The sequence below is a fragment of the Podarcis melisellensis genome, assembly GCF_964234715.1.
Source record: "Podarcis melisellensis genome assembly, chromosome: 1".
NCBI lineage: Eukaryota > Metazoa > Chordata > Lepidosauria > Squamata > Lacertidae > Podarcis > Podarcis melisellensis.
Genome location: NC_138528.1, coordinates 69,710,030 through 69,730,071, shown reverse-complemented (window position 1 = coordinate 69,730,071; position 20,042 = coordinate 69,710,030). Strand labels below are relative to the sequence as shown.

The window sequence follows — 20,042 nt, the reverse complement described above, 5'->3', positions numbered from 1 at the left end:
GGCAAAAAAAAAAAACCTAACTCTGCAACAGTTGTGTGAATTGCCCTTCCCACACGCATTTGTCTTCTTTTTGCCTTCACAACCAGACTTTTTCCAATGCAAACTAAACATCCATTGAAGTACAGTGGTACATTGGTTTGCATATGTCCTGGTTTGCATACATTTTGGATTACAAACCCGGAAGTGTGTGTCCCAGTTTCAGTTTGCAACCTTTTTTTGGATTACAACCAATTTTTTTGGGATTACGCCCCCCAAAAATTTGGAGGCCCCATTGGTGAAAGCGCACCTTGGTTTACAACCTGTTTTGGTTTACAAACAGACCTCTGGAACGGATTCTGGTTGTAAACCAAGGTACCACTGTAGTCAGGTAAACTGACCCCTGCAGTTGTAATGCAATGAGCAACATGGAAGGGGAAATCTGTACAGTACTGCTGAAGACATACAAGTGGTGTAGACTAGTTCAGATTTGAGTCCATACAGAAGGATGGAAATTCTGCATGGGTGGGGAAAAAAAAAGCCTAAACAGTAGCAAATGGACTGGCCCTCTGATGTAGCACAGCTGATAAGAGGGTATACGGAGAGCAGATAAGTGAGACCACTTTGACAATCAAAGCAGCTGCTTCCTCACTTTGACGGATGCAGCATTTTGCATATTTTATACAGTGCCAGCATGTTAAGCATTAAAATTCTTACAACTAAGGTTTATGGCTGCATGTGCCACTTCGGGATCACGACTCAGTCGGGCGAGCGTAACCGCGGCTTTTTGCTGAACTCGTTCGCAAGCAGCTACTTCTGGTGAATTCCCAGATGACGATTTCTCAAACAGCATTTCCATTAAAACTTGAACACCTACAAAGGAGTGAAACACTGTTGATAAGCATCCCAGGCTATAGTGAGAATATTCAGGACAAAAAGCAGAATTAAAAAGGATGCAGCATGGTTTGCATACCATTTCCTTGGATTATTTCTGAGGCACACTGGTCCAGGACAGACATGTTTGCTAATATCGTCACAACCTAAATTAAAGAGAAACAACCACTTGAAATATTACATTTCACAATTCTTACCATCACCATGCACTTAAGACATGTCCTTCTAAGCTGCCAATTAAGTATCAGCACCTTCGATTTTCTGGGGTATCTTTTATTGCCACCTTTTCATAGTAGCTCAAGGGAAGCCAGATCATTATTTCCGCCTCCCAACAGTGCTCTGTATTAGCTGAAGCTTCCATAGCAAACCCCACAGAGAGCACATTGTAGTAATCCAGCCTAAAGAAACCAGCGCTTGAACTGCTGTGACCAAGCACTCCAGTTCAGAAATGGTTGTAGCTGTTATACCAGTTGCAGTTGGTAAAAGATGTTTCTAGCCACTAAGACAACCTGGGCCTCCAGTAACAGAACTGCAACAGAAGCACTTCCTGGCTGCAATCCTGCTCCTTTACAGGGAGTGCAACCCCATTCAGGGTAGGCAACTGACAAGCTTCTTGGACATGTGGACCATTCTGTCTTGCCAGGATTCAAGCTCAGCTTGTTTTTCCTCAACCATCTCATCATTGTGTCTAGGCACTGGTCCAAGGCCTGCACAGCCTCTCCCAATTTAAGTATTATGGAGAAACAGAGCTTAGTGTTACCAGCATACTGACAGCACCTTATACTACATTGTATAATGTAGTATAAACACTGACAACTGGGAAGCACTGGCCTGCGAGCGCTCCAATTGGAGAACAGCCTTTACCAAAGGTGTCATGGGTTTTGAAGACACTCAAATGCTTGGCAAAACCTCACCATGATCAACTCCTGCCTGGAAACCTATGTCCCCCCTGTGGAAGGACATGTGGATCCAGAATTAGCCTCCACAGTCACTTACGGGTTCACTGTTAAAACCGTGTTTATGGAAGACAATCTTATTTGGCTACGAGTGATAGCCAAAGAAGAAGAAGAAGATAGCACCTTGCCTAATGACCTGTCCCATATGCTCCACTGAATGTTAAATAGCATTGGAGATATGATAGTGTTCTGTGGTACCCATAGTGTAACTGTCAGGGGTCTGAAAAATGCCCTCCAAATGCGACACTGTGGACATGATCCTGGAGGTAGGACTGGGACCATTGCAACGCAGTGCCCCCCGATTCCCATTCCTTGAAGCCAGTCCAGGAGGATACCATGGTCAATGGTATCAAAAGCCGAAGAGAGATCAAGAAGCAGGAGAAAGGTTGCACTTCCCTTGTCCTGCTCACTGCAAAGGTCATCCATCCATGCAGTCAAGGTGACTCAGTCCCATGGCCACTGCTGAACCCACACTGGAATAATCGGTCATCCAAGACATGGCAGTCTCACCACAATTCTGTCCACCACTTCGCCCAAAAAAGTATTTGTTGCTGGTTGATAGTTGCTTCAACTCAAGGTGTCCATGGCTGCACCACCTCTTTCAAGGCAGCAGGAACCTTCCCCTAACACAATGAAATATTAACCATCTTCTAGAGTTAACCATTCATATACCTCCTGCTTGATTTGATAAGTAGGAGAGACTGGAGTCAAGATGGCATGTGGTCAGATGCGTGGCTACCAGCGTCTTGTCCACATCAGTTGATTCTGTCAACTGATACCAATGCCACACTACATCATATTTGAGGCACTGGGCACTTTGGCTGGAGTTGTAACATCTGCAGTGTCAATATCACTCCAAAGTTATCCTCCAAGTGTATAGGCAGCTAGTCACAGCAGGTCTTCAAAAGCTCCAGAGGTCCCTACCCCATAGTGGGAGTCAGTAACCTAACTCATGATTCCATTGCTAGCATGACTACCATGAGTTGTGGTTGTACAGGTCTGCTCTAGAGGAGCAGGAGTACAACTAATAGGTGAAAATGGTAGAAAAGCTAATTTTGAGAACATCAGGGAAGATGATCCTAATGGTAAGAGCTGTTAACCAATGGAGGTATTGCCCCCCCCCCACTGGAAGATAGCCTTCTGCCAGAGATGCTTCAGTTCCATCCTGCATTGCAAATCCTGTACTGAACACAGAGCTGAACCAGATGATTACTGAGGTATCGTCTATGAGTTGTATTCAAATAACTCATACTAACAGTAGACCCCTTGAGATCAATGGCTAACTACAGTATGTTCCTTGGTTTCAGTGGGTCCAGCATGAGTATGAGTTAATTGGACACCACATCAACTGATGCCTTGCATCACAGATACAGAGCTATGAACCAAACTTTGATCATCACCTCTCGACACAAAAGTCCAGCAAGAAGGAATGTGGCCCTTCTGTGTTTTATGCAGTGCATTGCTGCGCTAAAAATAATAATAATGCTAAACTAAGGAGGTGGCTTGCAAACTAGAAAGTGTGAGAATTGTACATAATGAAATGTACAGAAACACAAGAGCATTTGTTGGGGCTCAGGCGATGCTATTGTAGGGCAAATGCACATGTTTGGATAACATAGCTTGAGGCCCTACTCTGTGTATTCAAACAAACAAACCTCACTGATAGAGTTAAGGAAGCCAAGTTGCCATCAATTTGGCTCTCACTAGGTCATTATAGTAACAAAGGATATTTGTTTTGGGTTGTGTGTCACAAAGGTCTCCTGCTTCCTTCAGCAGTGCCACAGTGTCATCTCTCTGAATAAACAGGCCCACTTAGGATGCAAATGACTTGATGAAATGCCAATAGTGACAGGCAGAAAAAATGGGAACTCAAGACACATCTATGTGTTGATTCAATGTTAATTATTAACAGTGTTTCAGGCATGTGTCCCTTGTTCTAAATGATATCCTGTTAATGAAAATTACTTGCTCCATGGAGAGGCTGCACCCCATGCAGCTTTCTAAGCAAAAGATGAAGAATTCAATTAAGGACAATTTGAATACATGCCAATTATTCCACTCCTTCAAGTTATTTGATTGAATCTTAGAAATGTGTTTGTGTGTGTGTGTGTTTGTATTTGTGTCTTTTGACTGATAAATTTATATCAGCTCAATGACTCCAGTTGCCCCTTATCTAATTATCCCAAAGAATTTCTTTATATGTGCAAGACAAACAGTGACCATCATGGTGCTGGGAAATTTATTCAATACCAAAATTACCCCCCTACATACATGAGACTTATTCAGTACAAAACCTCATTTAATTAAAACCACAAACCTAAGACTTAGCATATTCAATCAAACCAGTGGTCTGTAACCCCCAGAATTCTGTGTCCAAACATAACAGTCATGAGTTACCAGGTTGAGGCAATCCTAGACTTGCCTAATATTCATAATGCCTTGAAATCAGTAACTTGCAACGTAGGTTCCAACTTTACAGTCTAATAGCTCCTTAGAATTCCTTATCTGGTCATAACATTTTAACTGCATTGTGCTTAACAACCATTAGTAGTTTTGCCAGTGACAGCAGGCACAGTACATACAGTGAGAAACAGAGGCAGGCAGGGATAAGATAAGATAAAATAAGATAAGAGGCAATACAAACTGACAGAAAAACAAATAGGCAAGTGCTTTGATTCATCTTCATGGAATGACTTGTAATAATTGCACAATAGTTGTGCGATAAACAGAAGTGCAAAAATTCCAGCAATCTGGTATCCTCAGACAACCATATTATTAAGTCCAGGGTGCGGGACAGTGAAAAGAACAAAATGTTCTTCCTTCCATGCTGCAGCATTTTTTAAACAACAGCAGCGTAGGAAGCTAGTTTCTACTGAGCCTCAGACCATGTAGATCAGTATTGTCTATTCTGAGTAGCAGCAGCTCTCCAAGGGTCAGGTGGGAATCTCTCCCGGCCCCACCTGAAAATGCTGGGGACTCAACTTGAGTGGAGACATTCCACATGCAGGGTAGCTGCTCAACCGCTGAGCTAAGGACTTTCCCTGCAAATAACCACTTCAAAGAGGTGATCTGCAAATACTACCTTTGCTTGCACTGTGCACATTTAGCTCTCTTTTGTGTTATCTTTGTTAGCATTTGCAGAAAGGGGAGGAGCAAGATGAAGGGGCGGGCCTTGGGAATATGCTGCCCTGCGCAGAGCCAACATTTGACGCCTTCCCCCAGCCCTCACAGTCCTGGCTTAAGCCAGACTTTGGGAAGGAAGCAAGAGGCTCTGCGATCCTAAATGCACACATGGGAGCAAGTCCCAATGAACTCAATGGGACTTACATTGAGTAGACACATAGAGGATTGCACTATAATACCATCTTGGAGAGTCTGGGGGAAGAAAGCTTAATTTTGTAGAGAAGAAAATTTGGCAATGACATATAATGGAATTTCCCCCCTCGCTATGCTCTCACCTTTTTAAGAATTAGTGCTCTCGTTTTCTGATGGTCAGCATCTCATACAGCAGAGCTGGGAGTCATTATGCTAATTAAATCTTTAATAGTCATAAGAAAACAGCTTTTCATGAGCTTTATTACTGTCACTAACAAGGATGGGGGAAAATGAATCTTAAAACAAAAGTTCCTGTGTTCATTTCACTAGGTGGCAAAGTACATAAATATGGAAGTGCTAAAATGAGTGGTTAATTATCATCTAGCTAAGCAAAATTGCTTCCCGCTATGTTTTATTTCACTTCAGTTAATTGCATAAAGTCCAGTTAAGGAAGACTTGCAATGTTTCGTCCAACCTTCCTATCATAGATATGAGGGTTTGGGGAGACTGGGAAAGCAGTTACTAATCTTAACATGTAAATTACAGAAAGACAGGAAAAAGGCTTCTATGCGCTATGTGGTCCTTGACTCCAGGTGGTGACCCAATCAAGTCAGCAAAATTAGTTCAGAGGCTTCCATTACACAATGTTGATATGCATCCTTCAAAAAACAAATAAATAGGAAAATATATCATAGATTATAAAAAAAAACCTTAATGCATCCTTTTTGCATCATCAACGTTTGACTTCAATTATCATGTTTGAATATAATGCAGGATTATGACAGGGTTTTTGATAGTTTGTGGTGTTTTTTAGAAGACACTGGAAGCAAAGTAAAACATTTACTTTACCTGAAAAATGTGTCGAAGATGAAAAACCCTGTTCCCAAGATTTCTGGTGCCCTAATCCTATAATTCACTCTGAACAACTCCAAATGTCAGCCTGTATGATTTATATTGATTGAACTGTGGTTGTAAGTTATTTTTAATGTGTTAGTGTGCAGCTACCTTTCTGGTTTCCTTTATTTCATGACAGGAGGGGAAGGCAATTGTTACTGGGACTGCAGCATGCAGGAAAGCTTATTTCTTCCTTCGCCGGTTGCCCTCAGGGTGAAAATCCCATTCCCACACCTCCAAGGGAAAGACAAAAGTTCCCAGTGAGGTGTGTGTCCCCTATACTAGTAAATTATTAAAGAAAAGTGTACGCTCTGCATTCAGTGCAACATTTAGCTAAGTCTTCAGAGTAACACTTTTTCTATGCTGCTCCTGCACATCTGGACCAGGGTATTTGATACCATGGGATCCTCAGAAGGATGGTTCCTCTGCATTGGTTTGTCATGTATGTTTTGCAGCTGTCTGAAGGTTCTTTCAGAAGTTACTCTCCAGGCATTCCAAGAATGAATGGGAGAAGGAGGAGAGGAGCTGCATGCTCTGGCCACACCAGCCCTACTTTTGTGCACTGAGAAGAAAGTTTGGAGGGGAAATATGCACATTCACTTCACCCATCTACCAGGAATTCCAGTCGTGCAGGGTTCTGAATCCCATGGAGGGACCTACATGCATCCCATCAAATCTGTGTAGCCACCACCTTTAGATCTTCTGCCCCCTATGCAAAGGTCTGGGAGTGGAAACAACAGGGGAAGGGAAATTGGGACTGGGCCAGCATGTTGGGGGGGGGGCTTATCCCCCATACCCATTCTTGGAGCACAAGAAGAATAACTTCTGCCATTTGTCTTCATTCAATTCTTATGTCCTGAAAACGCTTAAATCCTTGTAAACAAAACAGGGGTGTATATAGCATAGATCAACACTTATTTAGAATATGGAAATAAATTATTATGGATTCACAGACAAAAGTCATTAGATAGCTCCACCCTAACTGTGTTGCTAGAGTTCATAAAAGCCCATCTCCAAAACTCTGCCCTGCTCTTATTTTTATACCCATTACTGGCAATTGTGCCACTTGTTTAATTTCCTAAGTATTTTGAGAAATTTAATTATTGCAATTCATCATATTCAGCTTTGTTAAGAGAGACAAAACGATTACCTCACCTCTTGCTATATAAGCAAGGCTTCCAAAGTTGTTTTCTAAATGTGTGCTCAGTCACTTCGTAAATGACTGTGTCACACATGCCAGGATGTATTGTGCAAAAAGCTCCAGAGAAACAAAGACGACTTTAGCCAATAGATACGCTGTGATGTAGGCAGAAAAGAAAGAAAAGAAAAAAGAATCTGCTTCTGGGCCCCATTCAAGCTGCTGGTGTGTTGTCCCAGAAAGCCATAAATTGATTGAGCCCTAAATAAATATCAGGTTTGGAACCCACTTTGTAAAGGGGGCCACTTTGGTCTGGAGCCACGGAACGGCATTGCATTGCCTCACTTCATTTTCTGACGCTTTGGATGTCTCCCCATTAACTATAATGGAAAACTCAACAAACAGCTATAACTTCTTTTTTTAGTTTTGGCAAGCACCAAGTGCCTATAACTTCTCCAATTTTTTCCAAAACTGGATGACGTCTGGGGTAGCGGGAGATGAAGCTTGCCAAATTTCAGATAGATAGGTGCAGCAGGGTGGTTTATGCAAGGACAGCCTTTTAAAGTTTACATTTTCTTTTAAAAAAAGGAAGATCTTCCCTTTTACACCAGTTGCTGGGAAGAACAAGAGGTCCTGCCTGTGGGCTACCCATGGGGATCTGATGGACCACTGTGAGAAGAGGATGCTGGACTAGATGGGCTTTGACCTGATGCAGCGGGTCTCTTCCTATGTTCTCCCATCCGTTGCTTTTCTGGACAATCTGTTGTGTATTTTTTTGGAGCAATGCTTGGTGCACACTTTACCTTGATGCTGGTAAAGCCCTCAGAGAACCAGTACCCTTCTCTTTTGGGCAGAAAGGGTGTTTCACTCCTACTTGCTCTTTGTTTCAGAGAGAAACTTGGCTCAGCCCTGAGGCTTTCTTTTAAGAACCATTGTGCTTTGAGCTATCAGCGGCAGTAAGCAACAGCAGCAGTCTTCCACTGGTATAGGTGTCACCCTCCTATTCCACTCTCTGCTCCGAACTGAGGTGCCCAAAGGCACCTAAATCTGTCCTCATTAAGTACTGGTGTGCTTTCTGGTGGAACAGATAGGGGATGTGTCCTGCATCCCTTGGCCTACAAGGGAGTCCATGGCCAGGTTTGGCCAGACTGGTCCTACATTACCTGGAAACACTTAGCTAGTTGCAACCCAGTCATTACCCTATAAACAACTGTGTGTGTGTGTGTTCAACCATCATGTATTAACTGGCTCAAAATGACTGGATATAGAAGATGGGAGACCAGTCTTCAAAAATCTACCAAAAGTACTTACTTCACAATGAGCGTTTCAAGTCTATATAACAGAAGGCATATAGCAGTGAATGGTGTGGCAAGACCCAATGTTTTGGCATTGATGGAGTTCAAGGGATGTGAAGCTAATCAGTGCCAGGTTGGGAAATCCCAGGGAGCCTTGTGTAAGCAGCTCAGACTTTGTTAAAGATATATTTATTGTTAAAATGTGTATGCCACCATATACCCATAGATCTCAGGGTGTTTCACAACATAAATATATACAACTAGGGAGGTAGAGGTGTTCTCAATGCCTTTTCCATGACTTGCAAACATTGGAACATTTTTTAAAGAAGCATTGTAATACCTTCCTTTTCAGGCAGGAGCAGCCAGGCATGGGGAACCACCATAGAGTCTGCCTCCCCACAGCATAGTCATTGCTACTCATTGGGAGGGTGCAAAGCAGAGTGGTGTCGGATTGGTGCAGGCCCACCAGCAGGCCTAAGCAGTACTGCTTAGGCCTGATGAAGGACACCATGAAGAGGCACATGAGAAGAAAAGTGAATTGAAATGGACTTAAATCCACGTGTCCTTATTTGTGGCACAGGCTGTGAAGCACTAGACCGACTGACCTAATCCACCCACCACCTGGATGCCTCCTGAAGTGAACAACTTGCATGTGTCAGAGAAAATTATCTTACAAAAGTCAGCAATGATGCCACAAAAAAGAAAGAAAACACAAATTGCAGTACATTTTCTATTAGGAAAATTGCTTTATTTAAATTTATCATCTTTGTAGAAGCCATCATTGCTGTGTTTGAGGAAATACTGGATAACATTTGATCTCAATTAAATTATCTCTCTTCCATTTTTGGCAAGATGACTCACTGGATAAAAACGTCATTTCTATCCATTTGCTCTTTTAATCATTCTAACTTACAATATATTTGGAGTCTGGCATGGCTAATCCATCCATTTTACTGAATGGAGCGATTTGGTCTTTCAAAGAGAATGCTTATTCGTGTGGTTATATATATATATATATATATATATATATATATATATATATATAAATAATATGTGTGTGTGTGTGTGTGTGTGAGAGAGAGAGAGAGAGAGAGAGAGAGAGAGAGAGAGAGAGAGAGAGAGAGAGAGAGAGAGAGAGATATTATTATTTGTGGAAATAAAGAATCACATTCTTAGCAAATAGGGGTCATATAGTAAGTGATCATATTTCCTGCACCATACTGGAGGACTTTACAGAGAACCCATAGAGGTGATCAAATTATTCCAGGACCAGTTCTCGTCCCGAGCTAGCTGGGTTCTTTGAAGGCCAAACCAGGCAAGATTTCTCCCATGCAATTAGCAGTTGCATGAATAGCTTTAAAAAAGCAAGTAGCAGCTGCAAGACAGCAGCAGTCAAGTCAAATGCTTTAACCCTTTGGCACCTGCTGAGGTTCCACTTTGGATAAGGTGCTGCCCCCTCCCATTTGCACCAATGGAAGCAAGTTGCAGGTGAGGGGGAGAATGATCTCGATCAGGCCTGCAGCAAGGACAGAGGGTTCAACCCCTTCCTTTCCTCCCACCAGCATCCCAGTCTGGATTGGGGGCTCTGTGCCTGCTGTATATTTTTACAAACCATTCACATAGTTGCTCCCACGTATGTGGTAGAATGAGTATTTGTAGCTACCCAGGACCTGACCCCACAAATTACCTCCTTTCTTGCAAAATACGTCAGCATTACATAAGAGCAAAAGGAACGCCTGCTTGATCAGACCAATTGCCCGTGCAAAACCTGCAAGCAAGTCTTGATCACCAGAGAATCCTCCCCTCCTGCATTTCTCAGTAACTATTCAGAAGCATCACTACCTCTGTCCGTGGAGGCAGATCAGAGATATTATGGCTAGTGGCCACTGAAAGGCTTATTCTTCATGAATTCCTATAACCCTCTTTTAAAGCCATCTAAGTTGGTGGCCATCTAAGAGGGACGCGGGTGGCGCTGTGGGTTAAACCACAGAGCCTAGGACTTGCTGATCAGAAGGTCGGTGGTTCGAATCCCCGCGACGGGGTGAGCTCCCGTTGCTTGGTCCCAGCTCCTGCCAACCTAGCAGTTTGAAAGCACCTCAAAGTGCAAGTAGATAAATAGGTACCACTCTGGCAGGAAGGTAAACAGCGTTTCTGTGCGCTGCTCTGGTTTGCCAAAAGCGGCTTAGTCATGCTGGCCACATGACCCAGAAGCTGTACGCCGGCTCCCTCGGCCAATAAAGCGAGATGAGAGCCACAACTCCAGAGTCGGTCACTACTGGACCTAAGGGTCAGGGGTCCCTTTACCTTTAAGTTGGTGGCCATCAGTGTCATGAACCACTTGTTCTAACTCTAAATATCTCTATATAACTCAAAATATCTCTAGATTTCTGTGGCCCTCGAGAAATTCCTAGACTCCAGCTCCCATCGGCCCCAGCCAGCATGGAAGCCACAGGGCGGCAGAGTGCTCTAATGCTCAGGTCCTACTTATGGGTTTCCCATGGGGATCTGATTGACCACTATGAGAACAGAATGGGCCTGATCCAGCAGACCCGTCTTATACTATGTTCTTATGGCCATTGCTTGGGCATGAAGGCAGTTCCAGACCAGAACAATCTGAAGGGCCGTAGGTTCTCCATCCCTGACCTAAAGGATAGTTTGCACTGTGGTAGTGTAATATTTCACACACAGTGTCATGGAACTTTATAGGAGCAGGGTAGACCACTGCTCAAAAGAAACATGGGTGCTGTTTTACTTTTTCATAGCTATACAGCCATAGTAATTTCTCTCATTCCATTTACAGTGCTTCATTTAAAAAAAGAAAGAAGTGGGGCTTTAAGGAAGAGAATAATTCCAGAGCTGCTGGCTTGATGATTGCCAGCAGAGACTGTAAACTGCTGGCTTCTTGAGCCAGAGTGCAATGATGGTTGTTAATTAAGCTTCCGTAGCATTGACGTCAATGACAGTCATTCATTAAGCTTCAGTGGGGTTTTGAATCAGCTTTGTTCAGACTTGTGGGGTTTTGCTGGAACTCACTTGAGCTACTCTTTAAGCCCAGAACTATATGCTCTAACACAGGCGGATGAGTTGCCAGAATCATTTGCCTCAAAACTTTTAAAGGATTATAAAGACTTGCAGATAACGTATAACAGGTCAGAAAGAGAGAATTGTATACATCCTAAATATACAATTTGGAATGGAAGCTTAGAGGAAGGTCCTATCCAAGCTATCACAATTTTGCTATAGCAAACCCATGACCCCCCTTTTTAAATAAAGGCTGTTTCAATGAGTATTTTTACATGGTGTCTGAAATCTTTGCAGAGTTACAGCTGATTGTCACATGTTCTCTAAACCTGCCATGTGGGATGTTATTACACAGAAGTGGGATTTGCTGATGACCATCAAGGAGTTGCAACACAGTAGACACATCACTTAGCCATGGCCCTGAAAACATTGCTCAGAAGAAAATGTGAGCCTCAGGTTGAAAAAGGTTTCCCCACCCCCGTTCTATAGCAATATATAAATGTGTATTCACTTACCTGATCTCGGGAATAGGGACTATCCACTCTCTGTTTGTCACCACAAGCTGCTATGAGAATATTCATTGCATCCAGCTGAAGCAACATCTCACATGCTATGGTATCAAAAAAAGTAATGTTGGCAAGTGCTGCTGAAGCCAGCAGGAAAACCTCTCCAGAGGTGGCCTCTTGGCACAGTTCTAGATATATACAAAACAAGGTGATGAAAATATTAAATTAGAACCACTGGATTATCCAAACAAATTTCTGCTAATGTTTATTAAACTAGCTAGGAGGATCAGGTCCGGATTTTCTTTTAGCTTTGCTTTGCATTCCCCTAACCTTTTAGTTTCCACCTTGGTAACCTGATTTACCCTCCGGTGAAACCCAAAGCATCCCTATGTGTACAGCTAATCACTTCTCTCAGTTTACTTTGTGTGTATGAAATTGAAACTGGCCACTCAGCTTTCGTGCAATACTGGTAAGGATGAAATCAAGAGAAAGTTAAATCAAAATGCACTTAAATCAGGAGTAGCCTAAGTGGTGTTTTCTAGATGTTGCTAGACTAGTGGACTACAACTCCCATCATCCCTGACTGTTGGCCATGCTGGCTGGGCTGATGGAAGTTGTAATTCAATACCACCTAGAACAGAGTTTCCCAAACTTGAGGCTCCAGCTGTTGTTGGACTACCACTCCCATCATCCCTAGCTAACAGAACCAGTGGTCAGGGATGATGGGAATTGTAGTCCAAAAACCTTTGGAGACCCAAGTTTGGAAACCCTGATCTAGAAGGTACCACATTCCCTACCCCTGCTTCAAATGCTTGTCTGTGCCTGTAGGTTGTGCTGGGTTCTGTGGAACTTACCTTTACCTGTGGATTGCATCCTTACACTCCAGTCCACCGAGGGTTTCTTTTATGGCTACAGAGTTTCCCTTCAACAATTTACATTTTCTTTTTCAATAGAGAGGCCTGATCTATGTCCACAAAATGTGCAAGCTGATGGAGTCCCCCAATTAAAACAAATGGAAAAGCCTGAATAGTCAAGAGCTGCATGCTTGTTATCAGAGCATGCACCAAACTCTCAGGACACGATTAAGTCTGTTAAGTGCCACAGTCTACTTTCTCTTCCCCCTTGTTGTTGTTGTTTAGTCGTTTAGTCGTGTCCGACTCTTTGTGACCCCATGGACCAGAGCACGCCAGGCACTCCTGTCTTCCACTGCCTCCCACAGTTTGGTCAAACTCATGCTGGTAGCTTCGAAGACACTATCCAACCATCTCGTCCTCTGTCGTCCCCTTCTCCTTGTGCCCTCCATCTTTCCCAACATCAGGGTCTTTTCCAGGGAGTCTTCTCTTCTCATGAGGTGGCCAAAGTATTGGAGCCTCAGCTTCACGATCTGTCCTTCCAGTGAGCACTCAGGGCTGATTTCCTTCAGAATGGATAGGTTTGATCTTCTTGCAGTCCATGGGACTCTCAAGAGTCTCCTCCAGCACCATAATTCAAAAGCATTAATTCTTCGGCGATCAGCCTTCTTTATGGTCCAGCTCTCACTTCCATACATCACTACTCGGAAAACCATAGCTTTTACTATATGGACCTTTGTTGGCAAGGTGATGCCTCTACTTTTTAAGATGCTGTCTAGGTTTGTCATTGCTTTCCTCCCAAGAAGCAGGCGTCTCTTAATTTCGTGGCTGCTGTCACCATCTGCAGTGATCATGGAGCCCAAGAAAGTAAAATCTCTCTTCTATTTCTATTTCTTCCCCTTCTATTTGCCAGGAGGTGATGGGACCAGTGGCCATGATCTTCGTTTTTTTGATGTTGAGCTTCAGACCATATTTTGCGCTCTCCTCTTTCACCCTCAATAAAAGGTTCTTTAATTCCTCCTCACTTTCTGCCATCAAGGTTGTGTCATCTGCATATTTGAGGTTGTTGATATTTCTTCCAGCAATCTTAATTCTGGCTAGGGATTCATCCAGCCCAGCCTTTTGCATGATGAATTCTGCATATAAGTTAAATAAGCAGGGATTCTCCAATCCTCTGGCCACTGCTGAGTTTTCCAAACTTGCTAGCATATTGAGTGTAGCACCTTAACAGCATCATCTTTTAAAATTTTAAATAGTTCAGCTGGAATACCATCACTTCCACTGGCCTTGTTATTTGCAGTGCTTTCTAAGGCCCATTTGACTTCACTCTCCAGGATGTCTGGCTCAAGGTCAGCAACCACACTACCTGGGGTGTATGAGACATCCATATCTTTCTGGTATAATACCTCTGTGTATTCTTGCCACCTCTTCTTGATGTCTTCTGCTTCTGTTAGGTCCTTACCACTTTTGTCCTTTATTATGGTAATCTTTGAACGAAATGTTCCTTTCATATCTCCAGTTTTCTTTAACAGATCTCTGGTTCTTCCCATTCTGTTGTTTTCCTCTATTTCTTTGCATTGCTCGTTTAAGAAGGCCTTCTTGTCTCTCCTTGCTATTTTTTGGAAATCTGCATTCCATTTCCTGTATCTTTCTCTGTCTCCTTCGCATTTTGCTTGCCTTCTCTCCCCCGCTATTTGTAAGGCCTCATTGGACAGCCACTTTGCTTTCTTGCATTTCCTTTTCATTGGGATGGTTTTCGTTGTTGCCTCCTGTATAATGTTACGAGCCTCCATCCATAGTTCTTCAGTCCTCTGTCCAGCAAATCTAAATCGTTAAACCTGTTCCTCACTTCCACTGTGTATTCATAAGGGATTTGATTTAGATTGTATCTTACCTGTATTTTTCCTACTTTCTTCAGTTTAAGCTTGAATTTTGCTATAAGAAGCTGATGATCTGAGCCACAGTCTGCTCCAGGTCTTGTTTTTGCTGACTGTATCGAGCTTCTCCATCTTTGGCTCTTCCCCCTACCCATCCCTAAAATTATCGTGGCCACTTATATGGAATTTGATTCAAATAAATCACATGCTTGTCCAGCGTTGAAAGCTTTTTGCTCTAAAAATCTGCCCTGCAGATTTCCTTTTGTTTAACATAACACTTATCACTAAAAGATTACAACATCACCCCAGAAATCATCCACTATTTAGCAAACACGTTGCATTATCATTTTCTGAATTGCTTATTAATATTTATTCTAGAAGCATTTCTATTTGTATTGCCACAGATAGGAAGATAAATCATGAGCTAAAGTCCCTGTGAGCAGACTTCATTAGTGGCCCTGGGTTACTACACTTAGCAGCCTGCATTGGATGTTGTTCAAGATGATGTTATAATACTAAATAAAATGTGATTGTATGGACAGATGGGTAAAACTAATTGGTCTGTAAGAGTGTAATTCTGCAATTTATCTTACTATCGTTACAGCCATGCATTTGGGATCTAATCCTTTCCCCCACCCTCCCTAGAAGTTCTCTTAGAAATGCTGCAGACACAGCTATTGTTATCATAACCTTTTAAGTGCCTTTTAATTCCTGTTGCACATTTATTTTAACTCACCCAGCAATTGGATTTCACCACAGTTTAAAGATTAAATATATGAGTAAAGTAATTTAATTGTTCAAGCTATAAATATGATAGAGAAACTGGTGGTTGATTGGTGGAAATGTTTATCTACCCCACCTCCAGATAAGTTGCAGCCTTTTCTGTCTATCTTGACATATCTGTCTAAATCAGGTGTTGCTTGGATGGGAACAGGGCTGGATTTAGGTGTGATGAGACCCTAAGCTACTGAAGGTAATGGGCCCTTTATATGTCCAGCTGTCCTTTGTCAACAACAAATTGTCACTGTTTTTTGTGTTGAATATATGCTATATGGTAATTTATGGACCTAAAAGCTATATAAAGCCATTTGCACATAAGAAAATACGTATTTTATCAAAGTAATTGTTGAACTGAAATACAATTAAGAAGTTGCTGTATGTAGGTTTTATTTTATTTGTTTTTTATCTTATATTTTGGAAATAAAATGTACACCCAGGGGTTTTTTCCTTTAATTTTTTTGGGGCCCCCAAGAGAGTGGGGCTTGTTTAGCTTATATGTAAATCCAACACTGGGTGGGAACAACAGAAAAATATCTAAATCTCTCCATCATAATCCTGCCTGCAATACCTCATCCTCCAGCGTGGCTACAACTGACATGTTTAAACTATGTGTTCTTTATAGCCAGCAGCATCTCTGGTTGGAAATTCTGAGGTTAATGGAAACATAGGGAGTATGCCTGTTGTGCTATCTGAGCATTATATCCTCAGACACAAAACTCCACGAATTCAATGATATACAAGATGCTGCCTTATATACTTTTGACATAAGGTAAAGGTAAAGGGACCCCTGACCATTAGGTCCAGTCATGACCGACTCTGGGGTTGCACGCTCATCTCGCTTTATTGGCCGAGGGAGCCAGTGTACAGCTTCCGGGTCATGTGGCCAGCAGGACTAAGCTGCTTCTGGCGAACCAGAGCAGCGCACGGAAACGCCATTTACCTTCCCGCCAGAGCGGTACCTATTTATCTACTTGCACTGTGCTTTCGAACTGCTAGGTTGGCAGGAGCAGGGACCGAGCAACGGGAGCTCGCCCCGTTGTGGGGATTCGAACCGCCGACATTCTGATCGGCAAGTCCTAGGCTCTGTGGTTTAACCCACAGCACCACCCACATCCCACCACTTTTGACATAGTCACCACCTAATGGCCAGTTTCAAAGCATTCAAACGTGATGAGTGCATAATGTCCTCCTTTTTATCTTGCACTACAAAAAAACTGCTATTGTTACTAGTGAATTTGAAATTTCTACAAAAGCACACAATACAGGACGGGGGGGGGGGGGAGAAGACGACAAGAGTGCAGCCTAAAGAGAAAACAAACTAACAAGCAAAATGGACAGTAGTCAGTTAGGCCACTATCGAGAGAAAATGACATTAATGAGATTAACAGAGTATTTATCTATTCATGGGGAGTCCGGCTGATGGGTCCTGGGTATCAACGTAAGTGCTGTTCTGCCAGTGAAGAGGACCTTTTTTGCTGGGAAAGCACACATGGCCTGTAGACTACTGGAAAGCACTGCATGCATAGATGTACTGCCAGGGGGCAGGGCCCAGAATGAGTTGCATACTAGGGAGTAGGGTGGATAAACATCAATGGTTTTTTTTAAAAGAAAACACACAAATAAATCAGATTTCTTTTATTTAAATCAGGTTTTTAAAAATTTAAATCAGATGTTTTTAAATTTAAAAATTGTTTAACCACATCAGTTAACAAACATGGATATATATGCTCAGTGTTTGTTTTTTCTGGGGGGGGGGGCGCAGGGGTACACATACCCCTAAACATTTTGTGAATCTTTGTACTTTTGTCCATTTACTGTATTTATTTTTCCCGATTTGAACTATAAAATGGTGGTTTTCTTGAGTCAAAATGAGAGTACCCCTAAACTTTTTTTTTAAAAAAAGCACTGTATATACTATAATGTTATTGTTTTAGTTAAATAAATTGTTTAAATTGTATTAAGGAAATGATTGTTTTTCTCCTTCCAATACAGTACAACAGAAAAGATGTCCAAATATAAATAGTTAACTTGTTAAACCTCACAATAATTTCATAATTATCTGTCTATGCATATCTAATAGTATAACCATATCAGTAATTTTTGATATAACTGTAAAAACTACTCTGAAACTTTCTTATTCCAAAAACGAAACCTTCATCTGGTTGTAAATATTAAGATTATACCAGCAAGAATGATTCTTTTTGTAAAAAAAAAAAAAAAAAAATTAAATCAAGTCTTACTGACTAGTGATTTAACTCAATTTGATTTAAATCGATTTGATTCAAATCAAATCCACCCTGCAAGGGAGTGGTGCCTTATAGGGTTCCACCACTCACCGCACATTTAAAGCACACACAAGAATAATGTAGTTTACCTTTCACATAGCTACATTTCCCAGTACTCTTAACAATCTACAGTTCTCGGGATTCCTTGGGTGGGGGTTTGCTTTAAAAGTATGGTGCGTACGCAACCATACATATCTAAGAGTGTCCTGTATACACCTAGGAGCAAGCCCCATTGGACCCAGTGAGACTTGCTTCTGAGTATAGGTGAAGAAGAAGAAGAAGAAGAAGAAGAAGAAGAAGAAGAAGAAGAAGAAGAAGAAGAGGAGGAGGAGTTTGGATTTGATATCCCGCCTTTCACTCCCTTCAAGGAGTCTCAAAGCGGCTAACATTCTCCTTTCCCTTCCTCCCCCACAACAAACACTCTGTGAGGTGAGTGGGGCTGAGAGACTTCAAAGAAGTGTGACTGGCCCAAGGTCACCCAGCAGCTGCATGTGGAGCAGAGACACGAACCCAGTTCCCCAGATTACGAGACTACCGCTCTTAACCACTACACCACACTGGCTCCTCAATCAGTGGATTGTGCTCTTAATACAGGGCTGACTCACCTATGAGGCAGACAGAAGCAGCCACATTCTCTTGGGTGCCCCACCCATCCTGCCACTGCTGCAAAATCTTGCCAGGAAATCTCTTGAGAACTCGCTGAAAGCCACCTCCAGGGACAGCAGGCAGGTGGGGGCAGCACCTTTCCACTTTGCCTCTGTTAAGAGTTTAAATTATAAGCAGATAAGCCTGCCCTGGCTGGCAGAATAAGCCAGTACTTTCATTCTTTAAAATTGCAGAAGCAGCAGGCTAGGAAGCAATAGTTGAGTCAAAGCCAAAGGTCTCTATTTTTCTGGCAGCCTGGACTTGAGGGAGCCTTGCTAGCTAGCTCCTACTGAAGCCTGGAAAACTGAAGTAGTCGACATTCCTTAGCCAAAAGTCTAGATTATCTATTTATAGGAATTTGAAACTGATATAATACCAAGCCCTAATTCAAGATACAGTAGTAGGAAGGGGAAACAAAGGGCAATATGCACCATGGCATCTTCAGGGAGGAAGACAAAAAAGAACACTGACACCTGGTATAACAAAAGATAAAACTTCCACATTTATATGCATTTCCCACAATTTAACCCTTAACTGTCCAAGCCTCCGTGACAGCATCATGGAATTAAATTCTTATAATCAGTTTCAAAATCAACATCCCTTAAGTTTGCTGCATTCTTTTCCAGAAATTTTACATTTGATCTCTGACACTCTACTTACGATTGAAATTACCGAGGCAAATGGTAAAATTGCAGATTAGTTCTATGGAAGCAGGTTCCTTTTCCCTAGTTGCTCATAACCAGCTTGTAGAGAGTAATGTGAGGCAGTCAGGTATACATACTAAGAAGGGCTGTGACAATCTCTTCCATGTTCTCCAGGAAACTGCTGAGATGATGAGTGATGGTGAGTTGAGGAGATGTAATCTGAGCTATTACTGCTGCTGCCTCTGCATGGGTAGCTTGGGAATGGGTATTGTCCGTAAGGATGTCAGCTAAGCATAATATTCCATCAACCTAGGAAGAGGAAAAGGTAACAAAGCTATCAACAACAAAAATAAGTGTGACATTTCTTTGGGGAAAGCCTCCTTCCTTCCTGAAAGCATACGAAATGAGAGAAATCTGTCAGAAACAATGTTTTCAACATGAAGAGCACAGCTTGAGGGGGCAAGCGGTATACAATAATTGTGAATAAAAGGTCATAACATCACTTTGGCAGAAGGCAAGTACACCAGTCAAATCTCCCATTTATCCCTGTCTCTCAGCACAAACTGCACACAACTAAGACATCATAGGGACCATGTACAGGTAAGAATCAGGCCTATCCCAACTACTACTCTGAGCTTGCTGCTTAATTGGGGCTGGAAATAGATATATAAGACCAATACTAGCTCATTCTACTTACCCACCCAGTTCTGATGAAGGCATTCTCTCCACACACAAACCAAACAGAGAAGAGTATTCTTATTTACTAGCAAGAATTTTCCACATCAACCAGCAGCAAGGTTGATAAGGAAGAATCTGGCAAGATCAGGAATGCCCTTCAAGTCCTATTCAGGCATTCAACGCACATAAGGATTGCAGAGATGAAGACCACACTTCATCACACTATGCCCACTCCTACACCCCACACTGGCCCTTCTTTAACACTGCAGGTTCAGAAACAGTTTATC

General features: G+C 42.3%; 1 protein-coding gene across 2 annotated transcripts in view; it reads right to left on the bottom strand.

Moving 5' to 3' along the window:
- INSC (INSC spindle orientation adaptor protein) overlaps positions 1-20,042 on the bottom strand; it is a 136,120-nt gene that overhangs the window by 5,646 nt on the left and 110,432 nt on the right. For both annotated transcript variants that reach the window (XM_081926124.1, XM_081926123.1), the window contains 4 exons: positions 19,215-19,386; positions 12,005-12,183; positions 950-1,016; positions 694-849 (listed from right to left, as the gene is read on the bottom strand). In XM_081926124.1, the coding sequence (XP_081782250.1) occupies positions 694-849; positions 950-1,016; positions 12,005-12,183; positions 19,215-19,386 (574 nt within the window). The remainder of the gene's footprint in view (positions 1-693; positions 850-949; positions 1,017-12,004; positions 12,184-19,214; positions 19,387-20,042) is intronic.